Source organism: Fundulus heteroclitus, chromosome 5 (assembly GCF_011125445.2).
Source record: "Fundulus heteroclitus isolate FHET01 chromosome 5, MU-UCD_Fhet_4.1, whole genome shotgun sequence".
Lineage (NCBI taxonomy): Eukaryota > Metazoa > Chordata > Actinopteri > Cyprinodontiformes > Fundulidae > Fundulus > Fundulus heteroclitus.
Window position 1 is genome coordinate 9478774 of NC_046365.1, and position 26177 is coordinate 9504950.

Consider the following 26177-nt stretch of genomic DNA (forward strand, 5'->3'; position numbering starts at 1 on the left):
CTAATGTATGTTGCTGTTCCTTTGAGCTAAAACATTTCCGCTTTAGTTTCCTTTAAAGTATCTTATAGTTCCTGTTCTCGATGATGGGGGATTTAAATTTGCAACTTTTATTTAAATGACCACATAAAATAAAAGTAAACCTATAAATATAGATCATCTGAGATCATCTACCTGGTCCATACTCCGTTAAATACATTAATACATTTTAATACATTTATAATTTCTATATTTACATATATACTGTATATGTTAATATGTTGTTCTCGTATATGAATATATTTAGTTACCAGTTTTTTATATGTTTAAATACACAGTTCCTCCCTTATTCCACTGTTGAGTTTGAAGGCTTTACTCCAAAATTGATGAAAATATTTGTTTCCCCTCAAAAGTTCAGCATTTGTGTTGTTCAGAAATACCCCACAATCAATCAATTAATGTGGTTTTATATAAAGATAGGTTTTCCTACAATCAAATGTAACACAAAGTGCTTTGATAGAAATAATAGAAAAAAAGTTTTCAGACCACATCCAACAAACATCCATCCATTGTCACCACATTGTCAGCATTGCCTGGTTTTCTCCAGACAGGCGCTTGGGCTATAGGCAAGAATGTTCTGTTTTGGTTTCATCAGACCGGTGAATTTTGTTTCTTTTGGCCTGACAGCCTGTGAAGTGTGTTTATCTAAAATTCAAACTGGTTGATGGATCCGTCTGGCCAATCCTACTTTAAGTCCTGACTGGTGGAGCGTTTGCACTGATTGGCTCTCTGGATGGTTCCTTTCCCTCCAAAAGAAGCTCCACCACAGTGAGCATTGGAGTTCTTGATTACCTCTCTGATCGTTCTTCTCTGATAACTCCATTTATTTGGGCAGCCAGATCTAGGGATGGTTCTGGTGGTTCCAACCTTCTCTTGTTGAAAATCCCAGAGCTTTATATAACGCTCAAAGCTGCCCAAATATTTGGCCAAGATAAATTTTCAAAAACATGCCAAAGGGAAACTGTGAATGTTGTCTGCAATGGTAACCTGTCCAGGGCGCACGTTGTCTCTCACCTTATCTTGGTTGCTCAACGGTGAACAACTCGGTCACGCTTTGTTGTGGGATGCCGTCCCGTTCCTCAACCACCATTCATCACAATTAGCCAAAGGGGTTGTGTTGATCGGTCTGGCATGAACAGCATGCCCAAGCTGATCTCTCAAGTGCTCAATGAGGTTGAGGCCATTACTGACATCCTTTCATCCTGTCCACTCCCATAAGCAAAGGTAGTCTCAGATCAATGTCTCTGTGGGGGCATGCATTGATCTCTTGGTTCAAGAGTTTGACCCCAAAATGGAGATAAAGGATTGGCTCTAGTTGCATAAAGTCATCTCGGTTTGTCTCTGTGTAGAGATGGAATCCGATGATGATGATAAGCCTTGTTTTTCCAGTGAGGGATAGGTACTGCAATTTGCTTAGAAATGGGGCTGAATTAAAAGGGAGATCTACTTTTAATTTAGCTTTAATGGTAAAAAGATACATTGCTAAGAAGCAAACAACAAAGAAATATTTATCCATACACAAAATACTTACATAGTTCTATATTTGTAAGGGCTAGATAGATAGATAGATAGATAGATAGATAGATAGATAGATAGATAGATAGATAGATAGATAGATAGATAGATAGATAGATAGATAGATAGATAGATAGATAGATAGATAGATAGATAGATAGATAGATAGATAGATAGATAGAACAATGACACTTCTTAGAGGTCTGTTAAGGTACAAAAAGATGTGAGTAACTGGCCCTCCATTCAGGTCAATGTTCGGCTCATTGTTACAGCATCATCCTAACATGTGTCACTATACTGTTCTGCATTTCAATGTTCAGATATGTTCCACTTCTTTAGTTGACTTCACAGCATCGCTTCGTATAGGCTACTTTTTGACATCTTGGCCAACAATCTGCTCAGATTTTGTGTTTCGTCATTCTCACATGGCTTCAGTCAGCTGCTTCACACAGCGACCTCCTTTCCTTCAGAATAAAATCAGTGTAATGTCCGGCCCTTCGGGGGCGCGAGCGGATCGGCGGCGTTACGCAGCTTTGCCGTCATGGTGCTTATGCTTTTATTGTGACGGTGTTGACCGGAAACGAGGCATGCTGTCGCTGAGAGCGGCGGTGCAGGACAGCAATGCCAGACTTTGCGCCTGACGGTGACGGCCCGGCCTCTGCTAGACAGGACAGTTCACGGCAGCAGCGCCAGCAGCACGACGGATGTTGACCACCATCCACATCTGAGCGGCGGCGGTGAGTTTGTCTGTCAGAAGCGCCTGGTCCTCCTGTTAGAACCAGAGCTCAGCCTGGCCCCTCCTCTCTGCACCACACGGTCCCATCGCCTCAGCCTTTCCCTAAAACGTCTGGATTTAAAATCCCAGCTAAACAAATGGGATGAGACGCCTGATCATGAGAGGGGAATCGGGTTTGCTGATGGCACCCGATGACGTCACAAGGTGTCTGCATGAACCTGGGGAGAGAGGCTGCATGGACAGAGAAAGGTTGCAGGTGCTGTGACTTTAACAGGTTGACACAATGTCCTGGTAACCATAACATTTTGAATACTTTATATATTTAAAAAAAGCATCTATCTATCTATCTATCTATCTATCTATCTATCTATCTATCTATATTAAACTTTTCAATATTCTAATTATCTATCTATATGTGTATATGTGTGTGTGTGTGTGTATATATATATATATATATATATATATATATATATATATATATATATATATATATATATATATATATAATATAATTTATTTATTTATTTATTCATTTAGAATACTATTCAAAAGTTCATGTATTTCAGTAAATTCACTTAGGGAAACACATTATATAGCTTAGCATAGACTGATTGTGTTTTAAAGCCTTTATTTCTGTTAATTATGATTTTCCCCGCCTCCAGCTAATAAAACACAGCATTTAAGATTAGAATAGTTCATCAGACCAATAAAGCAACATTTTTCATGGGGGCCTAATGAAAAGTATGTTTATTACCATCTTAAAGGTTGTATTTTAAAAGGTATTTTAATCTGACAAATAAGCCTTAGAAATGCATATTCTAATTTGTTAAATATGACAATATGGAAGCCATGATCAATGTGTTAATCGTTGTTTTTGGAAAGTTGTCTTACTGATTTAAATACAGCATGTCAAACAACTGTCCATTTATATTTCGTGAAGCCAAGCCATTCATGCCACTTAAATGTTTCTACATTTTGTCACATTAAAACCACAAACTACAGCTGATTTTATTGGCATTTAATGCAGTAGACCAACACCGTAGTGCATAAGTGGATAGAAAAATGATTTTTGCAAATAAAAGGCAGGATGACGTGTGCATTTGTATTCAATTTGACCCCAGTATAAATCTAGATGCTGTGTGAAGACCTTTCAAGTTTTTTTTTAGAGAGCATCAGGGAACAAAAAGCATCATGAAGACCAAGGAACCATACTCTAGCTTTGAACATCACCCAGAGCTCCATTCAGTCTGCCATCTGAATGTGGGAAGACTCTGGCACAGCCGTTAAACAGTCAAGACATGGATGTCCACCTGAACTGGCACGCCGGGCAAGGAGAGCCTGAAGCAGCCAATAGGTCTATATTTAGAGGAGCTCCAAAGATCCACAGCTCAGGTGGGACTGATCTGATAGATGTGTGCTCCAGAACTCTGGCCTTAGCCGAAGTGATAAGATGGAGGCCCCTGTAGAAAGAAGTCCTGTTAGCAGTTTGCTAAAAACCACGGCGAGGAGACAAAGGTGCTCTGTGCAGACGAGACCAAAACTGAACTTTCTGATCTATATGCAGAACAATGTATGCGGCGCAAAACAAAACAGACCGTCATCCCTGTGGTGAAACATTCTGGTGGCGGCACCATCATAATGTGGGCATGCTTTTCTTCAGCAGGGCCAGGGAAATCTGGTCAGGGTTGATGGGAACATGGCTATAGCTTGAGTTATTTTTCAAAAAGAAGAAATGTCTCCAAAGCTGATAGCGACACACAGGCCAGCTGACAGCTTTGCCAGGGCCCGGGACAACGCAGTCTTTTTGGGCCCCCCCTCTACACCTGCCGCCACCACCCACCCACACACACACACACACACACACACACACACACACACACACACACACACACACACACACACACACACACACACACCAAAAAAGTCCACTTAACTGTATACTTCATGCCCTGGAAATCTTATACTGGATATTTTCAACCCATCTATTGAATTTAGTGCACAGTTGATCTTTTCTTCATCAGAGAACAACAAGCACTGCAGCCAGAATATGGCCTTTTTTGACCTGCTGTATATTAGCCAGTCCCTAAGCTTGATGGATCATGAAACTGTTGACCTTTTGGGTTTTGTGATTTTTATTTTATTATTACAATTAAATACTACTACTACTACTACTACTAATAATAATAATAATAATAATAATAATAATAATAATAATAATATAATAATAATAATAATAATAATAATAATAATAATAATAATTAATAATAATAATGTTCAGCGTATTTCCTAATCCACCTCTTATATCTTTCAATCCCTATGTAATTTTGTCTGTATTGTGTGCACCTGCCTGTTGCTTTAATCCTATAAAGTTCCTCGTCGTGGGGTAAATACAGGATTAGCTAATGTTATCTTATCTTAAATAACACTTTTTAATAGGATATATGTGCTGGGTTCTTTCAAGGTCTTAATTACATGTTATGTGTGGGCTCCAGTAACATATGATAGATAATATCTACTTTGAAAGTTAACATGAACTGCTGCTGAAGATGAACACTCTGATCTACCTGGATGTTCTCTGGAGGACTGAAACGCCTCAGTCAGTGACGTCAGTCTGTGGGTCTGTCGGGGCAATGAGAGAAGTTTCGTCTCCTCTCTCCGTTTCTGTGGCTCGACGTTTTCTTGCTAATGGTTTTTCACGTGGTTAGATAAATTTGTTGTGTTTCCACTGAAATTAACCGGCTTTTTACAAACCATACAGCTTGATTTCATTTACTTTATTTAAATAAAGCCAAACGGCGCTACTTCATGTTTTTCCGCTGCTGCGGTCTCTCTCAGCAGCGCGGTTGTTTTTGTGTTGAGTTTGTGTGAGAGCTGAGAGGGCGGGTCAGGCTGAGCCTGCGTGCTGATTGGCTGGCGCCGCTGAGCCATGTACGAGAGGGGAGGGGGAGCAGCAGAGTACTGCCGTGACAAACAGCGCGCGCTGACTGCAGCGCGCATGCTGACTGACACTGACCATTTTAATGGTCAGTCAGAGTGTCAGTTTTGGGCGCCCCCTCTGCCCTGGGCCCGGGACAACTGACCCGTTTGTCCCCCCCTGTCGGCGGGCGTGACACACCCTAAAAGACTTGCAGGCTGCAGCCAGTGGTCCACCTGCAAAGTAGTGAGAAATACAAATGCACTTTTACCACCATGCATCCTTCCTCTTACTTCACAATTATGCATTTCTTTGTGTTGGTCTATTGAATAAAATTAATTGAGATCAGGACTCTGTGATCGTCACTCCAAAATACTGACTTTAATGAATTTTCTGGTATTCTTAGGGTCAATGGCCATTTGAAAAGGCACATTGCTGTCCACTTCCTGGCTCTTGTCTTCAGAGGCTGCTATAGCAAAATCCCCCCACATCAAAATGCTGCCAATCATCGTACCCCTCTAAATGTGACAGTTGTCATTATGGTTATACAGTTCAGTAATTGTTGCTTCAGACAGAGGAAATGTGCTTGGACGAAACGAAAAAACTCCTGGGTGTATTTGGAAAACTGTAATATGGCTTTGATGTTGGTTTAGGATTGATGGCTTCTTCCTCACTGAGTGACCTTTCAGCCGATATCGGTCCTACGGCTCATTTCTCTGTGGATAATCACACACTCTTACCAGCTTCATCCAGCACTTCCACTAGGTCTTTTGCTTTTGTTCTGTGGTTGAGGAGCTCATTTCACATCAGAACACGTTCTTCTCAGAGGCACAGAAACCATCTCCTTCTTGAACAGCACGATGGCTGGACATTACCATGGTTTTATACTTAGTGTTTGAACAAATGAATTGCTGAGGGGATCGGGACAGTATGTGTCCCCAGTCTACGTGTTTTGTGGATCTGGAGAAGGCTTGAAGACAGGCCCAGTAAAGACAGCCAATCAGTGTGGCCCTGGTGATTTTATTAAACACAATTATTTCCTTTCTCCATTAAAGAAATGCATTCAGAGTAAAGGTTGGATAATCCATCCATCCATCCATTTTCCAAACCGCTTAATCCCTCATGGGGTCGCGGGGGGTGCTGGTGCCTATCTCCAGCATTCACTGGGCGAGAGGCGGGGTACACCCTGGACAGGTCGCCAGTCTGTCGCAGGTTGGATAATTTATTTCAATAGTCAACATGTCATTAAGCTACTGCAGCAGAATAGGACTTTATCTATCTATCTATCTATCTATCTATCTATCTATCTGTCTATCTGTCTATATATATATATATATATATATATATATATATATATATACCACAGGTTTTGTAGCAAATAAGCAGAAAAATTAGCGATAAAACTTTTGAAGAAGATCAGACACAAACGTTTAAAGACGTTTAAAGACCTAAATGGTTATTCACATAAGAAGCAAGTCGAAATTGGGTTGCTGGATGTGAAGTGTAGTCCTCCTCAGCCCACACGCTGCAGTGTGTCACCCTCTCCTTTCCCTGCAGAGCGGCGGTGCCGACGAGCGGCTGGTGAGGCGGCAGGTCGGCTGCAGGCGGCACTCTCGATGGTCTCCCCCACCGTGAAGGCGGTGGTGGATGCCGTGTGGGCGGTGTGGAGCATCGGCGCCTCCATCTATGACTACATCCACACCAACGCCATGGAGGAGCGCATCCACGCCCTGGAGAACGTCATAACCGTCCACCAGTGTGTGATCGGCCTCCTGTCCGCCGGCGTGCTGGCGCTCTTCACCTACATCCTCTTCAAGAAGCTCTGACGTGACTTGGCAAGAGGAAAAACTGATGGCGAGTAATGATAGAGCCAAGCGGTAGGGGGCTAGGAGGGTTATGGTGGAGGGTTATGGTGGAGGGTTATGGTGGAGGGTACGCGGCGGTTTTCCATGATGAACGCCATTTACTATGTTAGAAGGAAGGAGACTGTAAAATAATGGCACCCACACAGGAAGATGCTTTTTGATTGTTTTATCATTGGAGGATTTTAATTTTTTTTGGGGGGGTGGGCAGCAATCAATGTTGTCTTTTCACTGTCCTGGTATTTTTGGAAGGTCTGACTAATTAGTTTTTTTCCCCCACTTTGATTTCATGATAAAGCTTAAAATGCTTCTCCAAACTTACAGGGGAGGCAAACTCACAATACTGTCCTTACTTTTTGCCTTAATCAATTATTTATTTATATATATATATATATATATATAAAATCAATTTAATAAAACAGGCTTAAACTGTTTACTTGTATACAACCAACAACATATTCCTCAGGATTTGGTGAAAATGTCACCTAGGGGGACATCTCCCTTTGAGCTCCTGCTGACAAGATAATGAGTCAGCCTAATGGGAAACATTACGTCTAAGAGCATAATGGACTTTTACCAACACGTTTAGTTTCTGAAAACTGTTTGTTCACCTTTAATCCAAAGACATGTTTTTTTTTTTTTTTAACCAGTTTGATTCATGACATTTAACATTTCTTCTGGACAGTTAGACCAGCAGCTGCTCTGTCACAGTACAAGAGATCGTACAGTTTTTAGAGTCTTACCCATAAATATTTTCACATTTGTTCATGTCACAAACAGGTGCATTTTATTGGGCTTTTATGCAATAAACCAACACAAAGTAGAGGATAATTGTGCAGTGGGAGGAAGGAAAGGGTTACAGCTTTGTTTTCCTCCATCTTCCCAGTGCCGGCTGCAGAAACGCATCCCCTCAGCATGATGCTGCCGCGACCGTCTTGCTGCAGTTAAGTGTTTCAGCAAACTAATGAAACAAAGCGATGCTAAGCTTGGCCTTGTTTTTCTCCAGTGGGTGGTATCAGGCCATTTTACTGCTTTTGTAACATCTGGACTAACTTTAGTCAACTGTATTTCAAACTCCAAAGGAGCCTTGAGTTTTGAAAGACAGTCAGGCATAATGTAACACACTGACTGGTCAAATGTTAAAATCAAGGTTTGATGACAGTATATCAATTTACCTGCTGCATTTACTGAGCAGTGGCAGAGGAGGGGAAAAAAATGTTCCTCATCTCCAGTCTGTTTTAATTTTTTTCTGTACCTATCCAGACCTGAAACGTGATAAAAGTAATGCTAAACCTTTCCAGACCACCTGCTAATTTAACTGATGTCAGCAGGTTTTACTGCCTGAGCTGTAGGTCTATGCAGCTCCTCCAGAGCCACTATCCTCCTGAATCTAGTGCCCTCAGAAGGCCGTTGGGTGCACTGGATTTTATTTTACTAGTGTAAAGGGGGCTGAATATAAATACCAGCAACACTTCACACTTTTAAAAAACTCTTCCACTTTACAACTATGCTCTACTTTATGTTGGTCAACTGCTTATAATCCCAATAAAATATCTTGGAAGTTTAAGGTTTTAAAATGACCAAATGTGACTACTTCTGCAAAGCGTGTTACATTACGTCTCATATCTGCTCCTAAATGTCGAGGAGGGAACACAGACCATCAACTGTTGTGATGTAAGAGTAAGGTTTAACATGTCTAGACTATTAAGCTCTGTTGAATGTACTTTTTTTTCCTCTCCATTAACATTGTATACCTCATAACCAAAATTGTAGGTGCCACTGCTGTTAAATTAAGCCACTAATGTTAAGTGTCCTTAAAACCTGTAATTAGTCATAGAGGTTTGTGGTCATTTTGTTTCATACATGATGATTGGTACTTTTGAACAGCTTCAGAACACATTTTCTACCGTGAAAGTTTGCAATGTCAATGCACATATTTGTAGTGAAGGCAAGCAGGCTATATGTGCTGGTGTTTTAGAGCAGGGGTTCCCAAAGTGGGGGTCTGGACCCTCCCTCCCTCCCTTAAGGGGGCCTCGAGATGACTTGATGCTGATGTGCTAAAAAGGTTTATTTCCTGCATTTTTTGGTAAGAGCTCTTATAAAAATTCAACTCTATTCTTGTAATATTATGACCTCACCCACCCCCAAAAAATTGGGTCACCAGTCTCCGCTGCAGTTATTTTGTGGTTTGCAAGCTCACAAGTTTGGGAACCCCTGTTTTAGAAGGAACAAACAAACAAACAAAAAAAACTCAGCTGGAACATTGTTTTAATACAGCCTTAATTGTCTGTGTTGTCCAAAAGCCAAACCTGAAAGTGACTGAACCAAACGTTCTGCCCACATCCGTCTGTTTGGTGAAACAGCAGCTCTGACTTCTATACGCTATAAATCACAGACCCAAATAATTCATCCGAGAACGTTTCCTACAACATGACCTGAAACAACAAACTTTCTGAACTAAAATGCTCAATTTAAAACGATGCGAATCAATTCAGTGTAACTCTTACATCTGGAATGGCATGTAAACCACTTAAATCCTAAATGATACTGTGGACCTGTTGAAAAGTTCACAAAAAGTCCATTAGCAGGTTGGTTGTGGTGGAAAAATCTTTTCATTTATTTTAGCTAAAGGCCAATAAAGTCAATATTCAGAAATATCTGTAAAAGTTAAATGCAATGGTTCTCTTAGGTAATTATTAGTACATCAGTTAAACACGTGTGCCGTCATGGTCGTTCCACGTTAGGCTGCGTCCTCCAGGTTCCTCTCACAAGTGTCCGGTCTGAAGCAGAGCGTATTTGGACACGAATCGCTCCACGCTCTCCCCCTCCAGGAACTTCATGGCTCTCCAGTGGATCTTTCCGCAGTTTTCCGGCCGGCCGAGCGGCCCCATCTCCTCCTGGATGTACTGCAGCCACAGGTCTGGACAACAGAGAATGTTACATTTTAAATACAACAGCGTCGTGGGAGCAGTTCTCGACCTTGTGTGAAATCTTAAAAAAAAAAAAAACAGCTTAGCGGAGTCTGAACGTTGAAATAGACTTTAGTTTTGTAGAGATAGTAGATATTTTAATGAATTCTCATCTGCCTCTGCTTAATGTCAAGCTGTAAATAAACCTTTTTAACTATCAGTAGTTGTGCTGGTTTTTCAACCTGGACTCACCGTCATCTGCTGTGCCAAACTCCTGCAGCACCCTCTCGTAATAGTCTCTCAGATTGTTCATTTTCGGGGTCTCCTGCAGAACAAATACAGTTATTGGCGCTATTGGGATCAGAGCCGGCCCAAGGCATCAGCAAACCAAGGGTCAGCCAAAAGCGGAAATGCGTCAGCGGTCGCCATGATAAGTGCTGTCCGAATAGTGCAGTCTTAAGGAAGGAGGTAGGAAAAGGAGCCTGTATGCTTCCTCTCACGGCTAGTTTAGCCTAGCAACCCCACAACGCCCTTTACAGGCGCTAAGGAGCTATAAGGTATCCCACAATCTTTTGCGTAACATGACGTATCAGTACAGCCCACCTCACGGAAATTAACGAAAATGTCTGGAGAGAACAGAGCGCTGACTTTGTAGTTCATTTTCAGAAAGCTGTAGGCCACGTAATGACGGCGGAGATAAACGCTGTCTGAACTCAGCACAGCAGTCTGTAGCTCCTTTCCTCTCCACGATAGAGTTCTTACTGTTGACCCCATCAAAGGTCAAGGAACGGGAGCGATAATTAAGGGTATTCGGATGGAGCCCAGGCCCCCGCTTCTTTCCTTCCACTTAAGTAGACAAAATATAAAGCGCTGCATTCTCACCCCATAAGGGTCTAGAAATAGGGAGTATATCCATGGGTGTAACATGGTTATTCACTTGAGCTAAAAACAGTATGAATAGACATGTCTGTTTGTCTAAGCGTTCCTTCATGCTCTTTATCAAGGCCTGAAGTCTTGTTAATGGCTGTAGTGGCTTTTATGTGAAAGTTGTCAGACAGGAAATGGGTGAAAAGAGAAGGGGGTCTTATTGTGTCTCTGCTCTGTCTTCTCTAATCCCCAGTTGGTCGAGGCAGATGGTCGTTCACACTGAGCCTGGTTCTGCTGGAGGTTTTTCCTTCCTGTTAATGGGGAGTTTTCCTCTCCACTGTCACTTCATGCATGCTCAGTATGAGGGATTGCTACAAAGCCATCAACCATGTAGACGACAGTCCACCGTGGCTCTACGCTCTTTCAGGAGGAGTGAATGCTGCTTGTTAAGACTTAATGGAATCGGCTGGTTTTGACCAATCGTTAGGATTTGATTGAATTTGACTTTGAAAAATGCCTTGAAATGACACGTGTTGTGAATTGGTGCTGTGTAAATAAAACTGAATTGAACCAGTGACAAGCGCGTCAAGGACTGAGGCCTCCGTACCTTTCAAACAGCATCCACACCCAAACAACTGCAACCAGGTGGTGCTTAGGTGTGTTGCATTTGTCAACACAAAAAAAATCTGATTTCTGAGTTTCTGACCAGCTGGTCAAGCTAAACATTGGCCTAATATAAACCAGCAGGATTCTTGTTGCATGTCTGAAAATAATGACAGTTGTCTTTTGTAACAATTTCTTCTCATGGGGAGTAAAAGGCAAAGACAGCTAAAGGACATAATTAGAAGTCAGAGCAAGAAAATGAGAATTTTATCCAGCATGTCTCAATGCAGCGAGCTCTCTGCAGAGCATCCCGTGTCGTCTACAGCAGTAGTTACACATACCTGTTCCTTCTCAATTTCAATCATTCTGGTGAAAAACTTCTTGGACAGAGGCCGATTCTCCTGTAAACTACGACAGAAAGAAGAGACGCTGGTTTGTGGTCCTCTGTCTTTAAAACATGAAGGATGGCTTTTATTCATCTGAGTGGCACACTACCTTGTAAAGGTCTTTCTGGCTTTCTTATAGCCTCCAGCCGAGAACGACCAATCGAGGTAGAGCTCCTTCATCTCCATGGCGATAGCCGCGACGGAGGACAGCAAACCTCTCTGAGAGCAAAGAAGTGAAATGTCTGAAAATACTGTAAAATGTCACTGTGGCCTAGTGCACAAAGGAGGGCTTTTGTGTCCAACCTTCTGAAAGCAAAAACAAAAGTTACAGGGGAAGACAGAGTCATGCTGCACTTTGAGGGGAGGGGTTGGCTGAGGCTACCTTGAACATGGCTTCTGTCTCTTCAGCGCTCTGGTTGGCCACGCTCCACTGGATCTGCAGCTGCCATAGCGGTAGACTCTCCTGTATTTAAAAAAAACAACCATCTTAAATATTAGCATCATAATTTAAAAAAAATGCTGAATTTCTTTTATGGTTCGAAAAAGATGACACGACATATGACTGATGAGAAACTTAGTATGCTTAAGATGTTTGCCTGTTCAAAATTCAACAATTTTAGGAATGATTCAATGAATTTATTATATGATATTTTAAATAAACTAGGATAGGTAATATTAAATAAAAACTATTTTAAAACATGCACAGGCTTACAATAGTGTTTCACATTTGCAAACATGTTGTAAATTTACCATTAACTTAGAAAGACCAGGATAAAGACATTTCACCGATACCCTGAAAACACTCTTCTTCATCACTGTTGCGTTCAGAGCTCCCCAAAAAAACTCTGTGGGGACTCTGGAGGAACTGCAGAGATGCACAGCTCAGGTGGCAGACCTGACAGGACAGCCACTGTACCCCACGAGGAGAAGAAATCATTGTTGAAAGAATAATAAATCGCATCAGCAGCACTCCTCCCAGTGATGCGTGGCATAATGCTGTGGGGGTGGTTTTCTTCAGCGGGGACAGTGAAGCTGCTCAGAGTTGATACTATAGATGAAGCCTCTTTAATTTAATGTGTTACAGATTGCCGTAGAACGAGGAACACCAGCATATTCTAGCGTTAGAATGGCCCAGTCAAAGTCAAGATCTAAATCCAGTTGAGAATGGGTAGTAAAACTTGGCAATAGATGTTTATCCTTGCTCTACATGTAATCTGACTGACCGTGAGCTATTTGGCAAAAGGGTAAGAGCAGAAAACTGTAGATCTTAGAGACATAACCCAGGAAACAGGAAAGGGTGGATTTAGAAATTATTGACTCAAAGGGGGGGCGATATTGTTTTTGGTTGTAATATAGCAAAATGTGAAACAATTGTAATAGTATGAATACTCTGGCAAAGGTGCTGTAGGCCTGTAAGACCAACATTTTGCATGTTAAGGCCCCAGTGATAGACGAAAAGCAACAACCAAACAATAAGGGCCACAATAAGAGAATATCCTGTTTTTTCCACATGTTGCTCTTGTCGACAGAAGTAGCATCCTTAGCATCTCCTTCCACCTGTGGTACTGGAGTAACCAAGCAGTCCCCGATTAGATCAGATGCATATTTATACACTTGGTCACCATTTTGGCTGGTCACCATAGGGTAAAAATAAAGAAATGAACATCTATTATATCTGGAATAAGCATCAGGTTTACCTTTACCTTTTTTAATAACTGTATTTGTATGATTAGGATAAAATATAGCATATTTCCCTCTCAGTTAGAAACATCTGCACACTAAATGCTGAGTAACAAGGAAGTTCTCCGCATTAGCAGACGCAAACCGTGGAGGTTTGCACCTTTGCTCCAAACTCAAACAGCGAGGAAAGTCTTGCACACAGAGCGGTGCGTAATCCTCCTCGAGCAGCTGCTTTGCAGAATAGCTGCTTGTTGTGGCGGGCTTTCCCAACACTGCAGCTCTGCAGTGTGTGTGTGTGACCGTGTTAGGAGAAATGCTGCGTTTACACTCGACTGCTAACGTCCAGCCGGTGCTCAGCTCGTCTCACACGCAGGCAGCGGCAGCAGGGAGGGCTGTGGAACAGGGACTAAGTGGGCCAAGGAGATGACCCACTTCTGCTGCTGTGCCGGTGGGTAACGTGCGCGCCTCTGCGTGCCTCCGCCCTCCAGGGAGAGCAATTAAAGCGGTTACTGTGACGGCACACGCGTGCCACAGGACCGATCAGACTAGACGGGGATAAGAACTACGGCTTTGTTGTGTGGAGGCGTGCGTGGGTCCGTCTATACCTTGGGATCAACATGTGTGAGAGCGCTGCGGAACAGCCCGGCCATGTCTCCACTCCCCAGCAGCATTAGCGTTTGCAGACTCAGACGCCACGCCGACACCGATTGGCTGTAGCGCTGGGTGGCTGCCGCGGCGACGGTGGCCGCCGCCTCGCTGTCCCCCGACGACAGCAGGATCTCCAGCTGGTCACACAGAGAACGTCACGGTTTATTCTACACACGTTTTCAGGTCATTACCACCTTTCTAACATAAGGTCCCTCTTAAAAAAAAAAACAACAACAACAATTTGTTTAGTTCCATTGTTCTTAGTGATCTGCTCCAAACAACACTTTAGCACTGTGGTTATGTTAAAAGCTGTATAATCTATAAAGCTCTACTATCTACTTCAAATCAAAAGGCCTTAAAGATGAAAATCCTCCTTTAAATAAAACGTGTAAAGAGTGTTTTAGCCAGAAAAAAAAAAACAAGCTTTCTTTAGAAACATGGAGAGTCTTCATGAAAGTTATACATTTTACACTATTGGTTAAAAAGTTATTTGGTAGAGACCCACGTCTTTAAATAGTCATTTTCAATAAATTAGAATAAGCATTTCCAAGAGGCTTGTTTGTCAGATTAAAAGTACCTTTTGAAAAAAATAATAACAATAATAATTTAACCTGGTATAAATATACGTTACATTAAGTCACATTTTCTACATTAAAAATGTTGCTTTTCTGTTGGTCTGATGCATTATCTTTATCTTGAATGCTGCGTTTTTAATAGTAACATGAACCAATTTATTGAATACGACTGCAGACAAAGACTCAAATGTGTTACGCTTGGTGAGGAGTTCCCCAAGACTTTGTTCTCAGCCAACATCTAGAAAACCTCAGAGTGAACTGAACTACTACCAATGGTTTGTTTTAAAAGCATAAAAAGTGAACTGTGCAGGTACTGGTGCACACCTCGCCATCCATGACTGAATATCCGGAGATCTTACCCAGTTTTTGTAATAATTCTCCTTCAGCAGAGAGGAATCATGGGCACGTTGTAAAACCCCCAGCAGCCTCTCTTGCCTCTGTGACACATAAACGGGACGTTTACTCAACACTTTAGCCAAGGAAACCTCCCGGCACATAAGAGGAAAAAAAAAACAAAGTATAATTTATGTAACTTCCACACTTTTTCCTTCAGTTCTGAGACGTTGGTCTTCCTCTTTAGTCGTTCCAGGCAGAAAGCCACGTAGCAAGTCCACATGGGCTCTGAAAGCACAAAAAAAATGGCATTAGTAGTAGTTACAATAGTAGTAGTAGTAATATAGGGCAAACTCAGAGTATAAATCCAACCAAGATTTTAAAAAAATGTCATAATTGCGTCATCTTTTTCTGAGCTCCTACCAGTGTTGAGGCTCCTGAGGCCCTCCTCGTAGATCTGGCAGCAGCGCTCCTCTCTGCGGCTGACGTCCGAGGCCCGGCCTTTGGCGGTGTGGAGCTCCTGCCCCGCCCCCGGAGCCTCCAGCTCCCGCTTAGCCATGAAATCCCACGTCAAGCTGTCCTCCCTGAAGTTAGCCTGCAAGCTGCAAACAGAGGAAGCGGATAACGCAGCTGCCAGCTCGTGGACGTTCAAGAAGTCGGCCTCAGAGAAGATGCTGAACAAGACATAAACACGTCCGAGGCTCTGTTCTTACTCCTGCAGGATGGAGTCTTGGAGCTCTTTGGTAAAGTCGAAGACGGCAGCTATTTTCAGGAGTGAGATGACAAACTCTGCTTCTGTGGGGCACAATACCAACTTTCTGGTTACCAACCACAAACGAGTCTCTGTTATTATTCAAGTCCAGGTTACAAATAGGTCATAAAAGAACTAAAACTCCGGATTACAAACGTATAAAACAAATCTCACCTTTGATCTTTTCCGTAGCATTTCTGTACACAACCTCAGCCAGTTTACCGCCGAGGATCTCTGCAGAAAACTCATATTCACCCTGGAAGGCATCAGCAGAAGGTCCTGAGACACAGCACGCCAGCTGCCACTTTCTTTTTAGGAACTTTCTGACATGTTGTCACATTTCAACCACAGCAGTCACTGTAACCTACTGGGGTTTCATGTGATAGACCAACATAAAAGGATGCAGGGTTGGGAAGTGGAAGGGAAACGTTACGTGGTTTGCTAAATCCAAAACAGGTTAAAAAGATAAAAACTGGACTTCTATTCTGAAGCTGAATAAGTTTCGCTTCCCATTCAGGAAGCTTTCTCGATGCAAAATTTCTGGAGTAGTGCGGAGCTCCAAGCTTTATAGACCTGCTGGCGAGGCCTCAGAGCTTAGATTGGTTAAAGCTTGGAACTCACTACTCCAGAAATTTTGCATTGAGAAAGCTTTCTAAATAGGAAGTGAAACATATTCAGCTGCAGAATACAAGTCCAGTTGTTTTTTATTTTTTAACCTTTTTTGGATTGATCATGACCTGGATGACTGAGAAACTTCACCAACAAAGGTTTGCTAAATGTTTTACAAAGCCTTTTTACCTGAAACTCCTAAACTCCACTGCTTTCAGAAATCCCCATTTTATTAAAAAGACTCCACCTGGGTGGAATGTGATCTCAGTAGAAATCAATGACATAAAACTCAATAAAAATCATTGAGGTCTGTGGCTGTAATGTGACAAAAACTGAAAAGTTCAACTACTTTTGACAGATTTGCATGTTTGAGTTGACCTGCTGTCAGAGTTTGGTATATATATATATATATATATATATATATATATATATATATATATATATATATATATATATATATATATTTTTTTTTTTTTTTTGGAACTCACCAAATCCATGTCGGCCATCTCCAGTTCTTCCTTCTGCTTCCTCAGCTTCTCGCTGTGCAGCAGCTCCATACGGAAGTACTGACGCAGGCAAGGATGGAGAAATTAGATGAACCCATTAAAGTACTTACACTCATCCTAGCATTCATACGCTCTGCCTTTTCCTTGACTTCAGGCAACAACGCTTTCCCCTCTTGCAGGCTTTACCTCCTGGTAGACCTTCCTGTTGTCTGGGTGGAAACGCAGCGCCCGCAGGAACAAGTGTCGGGCACTCTCCGAAGAATTACGATCCTCGAGCTCACTCTTGGCGGCCATGATCCACAACGCTAACGTGAAAAAGGTTTTATTTCAGCTGGTTTGAAGGACTAAACCACAGCGGGACTATCCTTGGATGTGTGTTTGCTGTACCTGGTTTGTCGGGGTGGATGGCTAGCATGGTCGAGAACACCTTGCTGATCTGACCTTTGGTCGCCTGATGGGTGAAGGCCAACAGAAGTTGACAGCTGTGTTTAGACACAGCTATGCGTGTTAAAAAAAAACAACAAATAGAGATCTTTACATACCCATTTTTTGCAGAAAGCAACACGCGAGAGCCACAGCTGCACATCGTCCTGTTCATAAAGAAGACACCATTGATAAAGGGTACAAAAAGCAAAACATTATACAATTGAAGACTCTGACCAGGAACGCCTCCAGCCTCTGTCTAAATAGGCAGCCGCTTATTGTAAGTAGTTTCCCAAGGCAAACATGACAACAGTCTAAAATAGGGCTGCACCGTACGTATATCTGCATCAGTATAATTATGGAATTACATAATCTCCGCCTTTTAGCGTTCCAGTTTCCCTCTAGTCGGACACCAGGAAAAACCACGGACGTTCGCACCAAAGCCATTGGTGAATGTACAAATACAGCCAGGCTGAGTTTCAGAATGTGTTTTGTTACAAAACTGTTTCATGTTCAGCTTTTTTAAAGCTGTGCTGAACATGAAACAGTAAACAGGCGGCGACCCTGCGTTGCTGGTTTAGCCACTACTGTTAAAACAATACTGCTGTCCTATGCGGTATGTTGTGCATCTAAACAGCGCTGAAACGTCCCGTCTGATGGACACTGAAAAGCAGAGCGTCTACGACTGACTAAATGTTCGATAAACAACAGAGAAGTGCTGAAAGCAGGCAAAGCATGAAGCTTAGCTCTTTCCGACTCATAATTCTGACTTTAGGGGTCGTTCCAGTTGAAATTTTCCAAAATGGGAGGTCAGAAATTACGACTTCCAAAAGGACAAATGGATCGCAGCATCAGCTGAAGCAGGGAAGCAATGTCAGCGATGGGATTATACTTTTCACTGTGTATATATAAAAAATAATGCATCTGCAAACATTATCAGCCATTATCAGCAATATTAATATCAGATATAGATATCTGTAAAAAATTTCCATATAGTGCATCCCTAGAAACTAAAGGTTCGTAAAGGTGGGTTCACACAAGCCACTTTGAGTTTAAAGTTGTTTTGTGATGCTAGTGATGATGCTAGTGGGCTGCTTTGGTCTTCACCGTACCGGATTAGCCATTAGCTTTAGCCTGTGGAACCAGCTGATCGGGTTTTATTCTAAATCAAGCCATCAAGACAATCATTTAAAGCAAAAAAAGTTATTTATTTTTATAACCTTGTAAAACTCACTTCACAAATGCTGATCTACACCTTTAACAAACACGTTTTTTCCACCCATTGAAGAGACAAAGCCTCTCAGCTTACCATTACAGTCCGCCCTATGCACAGGCAGCAGGAGAAGGAACTACTCATGGCACAATGTTTCAGCAAAGACACAAATACTGTGCGCTGCAAACCCAGCAGCTGGGTTTTGTCGTCACAGTTCATATTATTTCCGTATACACTAATGAGCTGCTCCTGATCAGCGGATCTAAGCTTTACGGTTGTATCACGAAATCCAGTTTTCATTTCGGAACATACGTTAGGATGCTCAGTCGCACTGAAGCAATCTACAGGATGTCTAAAAGTTGTCCAGGGAGTGGCAGGACTGTCCCCTCCCTGCCGCTGACATCAGCAGTCGGTGTTGAGTGCATCTGCATGCGTAGTGAGGCAAAGCCTTCAGGACAATGGCCTTTTTGTCAAGCAGCGCAGCGAGAAGCTGAACAACGACAAGGACTGAGAAATTCTGTAGGCAGAAGACTTGTTCCACTGTTTTTTATTTGATGAACCCTTCTTCTGTTAGAAACATCTGGACAATCATTTGTTCAGAGCAAATCAGTCGTTGTGCCAACAGTGAGGCATGTGGAAACAATGCATGAATAAAAGAAAGATGGGATCAGGAAGATCAACGCGTTTCAACCAACCAGGAACAAGCTGTTGATGATCAGAGTTTTCACACCACAAACTAGAAACGACAAAATGGCTCAAAAAACAGAACTTTGAAAATTTTTAACCTGTGAATAAGAAATTCATCAAACTCTGACCCAACTGAGAATCTGAATTGCCCTCATTGTCATTATATTATAAAGAAGCTTGTACGTAATTATGCTTAGTTTTGGATGTCATGGCTTTACAGCGCAATGGAGCAGAAACAATAACTATAACTTTGTTTGTTGCTTATTTTTTTGGAGTCAGAACTGCAACAATAAAGGCGGTGGCTTTGACACCTTCTTCTCTAGAAAAGAAGGTGTCTTGGAGTCTGATAGTCCGTGTCCTGATGGACGTGTACCGCTTTCCTGAAGACAGCGGCACAAAAAGGCAGCGGCTATGGTGGGAGGGGTCAGTGGTGACGGTCCTGGTTCTCTTCTGAACTTATCTGCCGTATATGCCCCCATTTCCACTACCCTTGTTAAACCGATCCATGCTGAGCTTGGTCCCAGCTTGGATCAGTTAACCGTGCCGAGCTTGGTTCTGACGACCGTTTACACATCACGCTAGCACGGTTCCTCGCCTCCTAGTGACGATCTGCGGTACTGCTGCTCTCTAGGATTGAAGGAGGAAATCAAGCAAATAAAAATGGCGGCGATCGTAAAAATCAGGAAGTTATGCTTGGTTATAATTGTGATATTTTGTTGTTTGCGGAGAGTCAGGCGAAGACGGCAACTTTTGATGAATTTACTTGACATAGTCGGCTTTTGGGAAGTCGATAAGACAAACGAACGTCTAATAAGGATTTACAGACGCAGGAAACAACGACAGACGCTGAGGTTCATCACACTGATAAGCAGAATCATCACTGGAAATCGTGTGGCACGGTAGGGAAGCTAGTATTTTTATGAATGTCTGAAATGTCAGCTGACTGTAAGGACATGACAGGGTCTGCTCATGCGCTCTTTGTTATCTGAGAACCGAGCCAAAAAAAAAAAAAAACGAGCCGAACCCTCCTATTGAACTGATCTAGATTTAGCGCGGTCTGGTTGTGTCTGGTTCAGTTCAGTTTGCGTTCCATTTACACTTACTAGTTATCTTGGTTACCGAGCTCGGACCGTTCTTGACACGGTTAAAAAGGGGTAGTGTTGATGGGGTACATGGGTCCAGATAAGGGGGAGGAAACCCCACAATCCCCTGCGCTCTCTGCCCCCTGGTGGACAGGCCGGCCCATTTCAGCTTCCTGAGGAAGACGAGCCTCTGTTGAAGCTTCTTCACCAGGGATCAAACAGACTGGGACCAGCTTCAAGCACTAATGGAGCAATAATGGGCCACCGTCAGTCATCGGTCTGGGTTGACAGCCAGCTATTTAGTTGTAACCGCAGGACTTGGCCACGGAAAGGATCGACATCATGAAAATAATGTCATGCTTCATCAAAGCCTTTGAAACTTACAACGCCTCCGAGCAGCTATGGTTGTACTGAACCCTTCAGAAGGTGGCCAATCAGAAGTGACCCTTGATATTGGGCAAGGATCTTAAAGAGACGGGAGGTAAAATGTTTTCTTACAGCTATCAGAGGATCTGAGTGGCTGCTAAACACTCAAAACCGTGAACCATGTGTAGCCATTCTAGCAGAGTTAAACACAAAACAAAACTTAGCGTTTAACAAGATCTGTGTGAACAGTACCTTCCACTTCTTCGTTGCCCTTCTGAAGATGCCATTTATTCTTTGGATGATGGGGAATTCGATCTCCTCTCGTTTGAACTGATAGTGGATGTGCTGAAAACGATGAAGGATCAGAAAGGAAAATTTGCATCAGCTCATTGGAATCACTCGTTTGCAAAAAAGAGAGAAAATCCGAAGCGATTAAAGTGTTTGTAGTGTCACCAGCAGCTACGTACCGCTCTTCTTTTCTTGATCAGCTCCAACACATTGACTTCATACTGCAATAACAAAAGGAAGACAAAAAAAATGAGAGCTCTAATCCTCGTCTCTACCTTCAAAAACCTCAGTTTTGCTCAGAAAGACCTTCTGGTACCTGGATGAACGCAATGAAGTCCTCCTTGTTCACGATCAGCCTGTGGAGCTTGTACTCGAGCGCCGTAGCCTTCTTGATAATAGATCTGAAACAGTGACGGACAAAGACGCATCAGCTTTGCACATCGCACAGCTCATGTTAGATGTTTAGAAACAGGAGGAATGTCTCTAATTTGGGGCTCAATGATAGTTTTGAAAAGGTTTTATAACTGCAGCCACTTTTAAAACAAGAATTAAGAGCACCAGTTTGAATATAATGTGCATAGTTTTTTTGTGTTTTATCCCCACAGGGTTTAATCTGACCATATATTTCCAAGTAGATAATATTTATAATACTTTCTGGTATTTTTTGCAATAAACAATAAAAGTGGCAACAAAAAAAAGTATTTACAACTTCTTGTCAACCTTTTCAGCTAACTGTATGCAATCATAGCATTAAAAAAAATAAATACTGCTTTTTCAAAAAAAAAAAAGACAACATTTTAAAATAGGCTTCTTCAAGACACCAGCAACATAAAAAGTTGGATTGTTATCATTAAACTGCACAATTTAACTGTTTATATTAATAATCTTCTGAATCCTGGTTGTCATGAAACCAACAGGGTAGAAAATAGTAAAAATAGCAGTTCTAGCTACACAGTGACTTGGTGGGGGTTTCAAACATCATCAATCAGAATTTATTGTTACAATAAATCAAAGTTCTTATAAGAAATTGTTCTTAACATTGATAAACAATACAATAAATCTCTAGTATGAATCTACAGGCATATTCAATAAGTCATATTATTGAAAAGTTCATTTCTGTAACTAAGGGATATACACATTATATAAATTAACACAGACTGATAAAGTTAAAGCCTTTATTTCTATTCATTATCATTTCCAGCTAATTAAAACACCGCATTGAAGTTTAGAATAATGCATCAGACAAATAAAGCAGAATTTGTCATGCAGTATATTTAATACTGACTGGCTGCTGTTTTTTTCTTCTTCTTCCAAAACGTACTTTTATTCTGACAAACAAGCCTCTTGGTAATACATATTCCAAAGTATTGAATGACTGTATATCTCTGACTCTGTATGTTTCATTTTGTCTTAGCGGAGGTTTCATAACGATAGAAAACTCGTGCGCCTGATCTGTTATTTAAAGTTATTAAGTGTGTTTGGTTTTATCAACCCGCCCAAAAAAAAAAAAAGAGGGCAGCTTAAATCAGTCCTTTTAGAATTTAAATTAAACGGCATTCATGTCCAGGATGAGCCTCAATGAACATCTACCCAACAAGACTGTGTTTTACTGAGAACATCCTTATGAAATATAATAAACACGATGCGCAGAGACATTTCTAAATGTATACATTGACGTTCACAGCTCAGAGATGAGCTCCAGCTCTCCCAGCAGCCAGAGTCGCGGAGCATGGGAGCCCGTCCTTACCTGACTTCTTGCTTGGTGAACAGTCCCACTCTCTCCAGCTGCTCCAGCTCGGGGATCCTGTCCTCGATCCGCTGCTGAACGACTTCCGCCATGTCTGCACCGAGGTCCTGACTGCTGCGGTCCAACTAAACCGGGAGACGACCGACTTTATGCCCACGGCTCTCGAGGCGATCCCACCGCAGGCTTCAAACACACATGGGTGGAAGTTGTTGATGCGCGGCTTTTCCGGTTGCATCCGTAAATAGGTCCGAAGAGAAACGTGGACACGTGGAGCACAGAGTTCTGCTGCCGCCTTAAAAAAATGTATTCGAAACAAGAACAAATCGGTGAAAACGAAGACAAGATTTTTTTATTTGAGTCCAATATTCTAGTTTACGGTCATCTGGTAAAGCTACGTAGCTTTATTTATTTTTTTTATCAGATAGAACCTAAAAAATTTGGTTACAAGATCATGGAAAAATAATAAATGGACTTAAAACGTTTCACTGGAGTAATGCAGCCCCAGAAAAAAAACATATACGAGTTTATGATTTCTTTATTTTACTTATTAAATCAATTCAACACGTTGAAATTAACTAAATAAATCGACTTTTTGTTACATCTAGTTGGACCTATCGCGAGATTTTATTGTGAAAGTTACTAAGCGGACCTTTCGTTCCCTCGTCGTTTTGAAGTAGCCGAGCAGCTTTTGCCGGGAGGGTCGACTGAACAACCGGAAGTTGTTTTTATTCTAACATTGCATTATCGCTGACTGTAAAGTGACTCTTTTATGCGACCAGAATATGTTTTTTGGTGTGAACATGATACTTCCTGTTCCGGGTGTGTGAAGGCAGAGCACTGCTGCGCGCGTCAAACTGCAAACTTTCAGCTTTTTCTAGATCCCTGCGCTGTTTTTTGTTGTTGTTGTTGTTGTTTTTTACTCCCCGAGATGCAAACTAAAAACTTCAATGACATCTTCAGAGCGCTGAAGGATCTCGCCCCCGTTCTCACCAGTGGGAATCTCCTTGTGGTCCTTTCCTCCTGTGTTTGGTTTGCCGTCCAAACGCACCTCGGCCTGCCCCAGGAGAGCCTCAGCATCGGCGCCACAGTTTTTCAAAGCGGCCACCTCCACCGCCTCCTCCTCTTCCCCCTCCACCACCGAAGCCTCCCCCAGCTCCTGCTCAGCGCCGCCGCTCTGCTGTTCCTGTGCGGCGGCGTGGAGAAGGGGCTCGGCACGGTTCGCTTCCTGTTCCTCCTCCTCCTGCTGGGATCCACCACAGGTGTCTTCTACAGCTTCCTGGACCTCCTGCAGGACGCCAGCGTGCACACCGAGGGCCTGCTGCCAGTGGTCCTGGCCTGCGTGGCCCTGACCACCCTACACACGAAGATGACCAAAGGTTTCCTGTGTGGGGTCAGTTTCCCCGTGGTGGCTCTCCCCTGGGTGCTCCTCGTCATCTGCACCGCCCTGATCCCTCGCAGCGTGCTCCTCTGCAACGTCATCGCCATCCTGGTGGGCTGGGTGTACGGGAAAGGCTGGCTGTCCCCTGTGGACATGTCCGAGTCCAGGGCCGCCGTCCTGGAGAAGCTCCTGCCCTTTAGGTTTTTGAGGAGCATGAGCGGGGTCCTGTTCGTCCCCGCGTCCTCGCAGGAGAGGAGGAGGACCCTGCTTCCGCAGATAAATCCCACACCTGGCTCGTACCCGGTCCAAGCTTATGCACCGCTGCCCAGCATCGCCACTGCTAACGCCACAGCTACAATGTATGAAGGCTGGCCACAGCTGGCCAGCTTGACACCACCTCACACTCCTTATGGACACACAGCTGCTCACAATGTGGGACACATGGCTGCTCACAAAGTGGGACACATGGCTGCTCACAATGTGGGACACCTGGCTGCTCACAAAGTGGGACACATGGCTGCTCACAATGTGGGACACATGGCTGCTCACAATGTGGGACACATGGCTGCTCACAATGTGGGACACATGGCTGCTCACAAAGTGGGACACATGGCTGCTCACCAAATGGGACACAATCATGGACAAATTTCAGCTCAGAGTGTGGGACACAACCACGGACACTTCTCAGACCAAAGTGTGGGACATGGCTGTTACGGTAACCACAGTCATAACCACGGAGCTAAGCTGTAGCTGCGTTTTTGTATCGTCTCGCTTAACGAGATTTCTCCCACTTGTTGCTCCTTCCCGGCTTCACGCTGCTGCGTCTAAAGATGGACTCTGCCAACACTGAGTTGGTTTTAACGTGTAAGCTTTTGTAAAAGTGGTGTTTCTGTGTACCGATGGTTTTTTACGTTCTTTTGTAACTTTTTCCACTGCCAGTAATAAATCCATATTTTGAGATGCTCTTTTAATGGTGAATATGATCAGAGAGGTGATTAGTGTCGGTCTCTGTTCACCCACAGGCAGGGGCTGGACGCCGGCGTCGAGGTACGCCAGGGTTATAAAAAATTACGATTTATAAAAAAAAAAAAAAGATTTTCTGTCAAAAAATTCCTACAGTTGGGGAAAAAAAATATTTTTCAGGAGAAGTGAGAGATGGTGCCAGAGTGGCTGGACCTTTCTCTGCCTGCGTGGAGCAGAGTGACATCAGAACATGGAACCCTTTGGCTGTTTGGAAATGTTTCTGAAAACTAATCATTGATCGAGGCAGCGCTGTTATACGAGTGCGGCTGCTGGTTGCACACAGCCTGAGCTACTCAGCTGATGGCAAATGGTGTTACTCTAAAAAACAGGGGAAAAAATGTATCAATCATGTGTAATTACCTTCAACTAAATCTGACTGAAAATCCAAATAATTAACATTCTACAGATTAAATTACAGCTTTAATAATTCATAGGCATAACATGGCTTTGCTATTTAGAATCAAAGCAGCTACATCTTATGTTTTTATTTTTATATAATTACAGTGAAACATAATTTTTTTTTATCACGGGTATCTTTGCTGTAATACAACATGTTGGACTATTAGTTTATAAATCTAGTTAATATAAGGCGCTGTGGATTTGAGTTTCGGTTACACCAACAGGTTTTAGATGATCACACAAATGTTAATATCGACAAAGATAAACCGAGTAAATACAAAAGGCTGTTTTCAAACAATGTTTTTATTCCTAAAGGGGAAAAACCTAAAGGCAACCTTGCTCTATATCAGGGGTGTCCAAACTTTTTGTCACGTGGGACAAAATTGTGAAGTCAAACGTATTCACAGGCCAACAAAAAACAAATAAACTGAATCACCCTAAAATTATTTGTTTTGGATTCCTCCACAAGACATTATCATGCAATATTTCAATGAAATAAATTAGTCAGATCTTCTGTAGGAAAGGGATGCATAAATCATTATAAGTCCAAATCTTTAAAAAGCATTTAGCACATTTGCCTTATTAAAAGATGGTTATCCAGTCTGCAAACTGTTTGGCTAACTGGATGACCATCTCAGTCG

The 26177-nt window shown here is 42.5% G+C and overlaps 2 protein-coding genes and 1 long non-coding RNA gene across 3 annotated transcripts; 2 read left to right on the top strand and 1 right to left on the bottom strand.

Annotated features, from left to right (window-relative positions):
- Positions 1-2114: 2114 nt before the first annotated feature.
- LOC110369468 lies at positions 2115-10192 on the top strand. Its single transcript, XR_002429080.2, has 2 exons — positions 2115-2288; positions 6759-10192. It is a non-coding gene; the product is annotated as an uncharacterized LOC110369468 (long non-coding RNA).
- Positions 9648-23840, bottom strand: LOC105936683 (UTP6 small subunit processome component). The gene is made up of 20 exons (XM_012877626.3): positions 23727-23840; positions 22737-23028; positions 21306-21390; positions 21169-21210; positions 20954-21046; positions 17473-17520; positions 17318-17381; positions 17117-17235; positions 16913-16990; positions 15990-16071; positions 15778-15859; positions 15488-15666; positions 15273-15352; positions 15091-15168; positions 14114-14293; positions 12211-12291; positions 11938-12047; positions 11784-11850; positions 10225-10297; positions 9648-9983 (listed from the first exon to the last, which is right to left on the bottom strand). Exons 2-20 carry the CDS (start codon positions 22826-22828, stop codon positions 9829-9831), a joined length of 1788 nt encoding a protein of 595 aa, XP_012733080.2. The 5' UTR covers positions 22829-23028; positions 23727-23840; the 3' UTR covers positions 9648-9828.
- LOC105936684 (rhomboid domain-containing protein 2) lies at positions 23368-25074 on the top strand. The gene has a single exon (XM_012877627.3). It carries the CDS (start codon positions 23506-23508, stop codon positions 24862-24864), a length of 1359 nt encoding a protein of 452 aa, XP_012733081.2. The 5' UTR covers positions 23368-23505; the 3' UTR covers positions 24865-25074.
- Positions 25075-26177: the final 1103 nt, after the last annotated feature.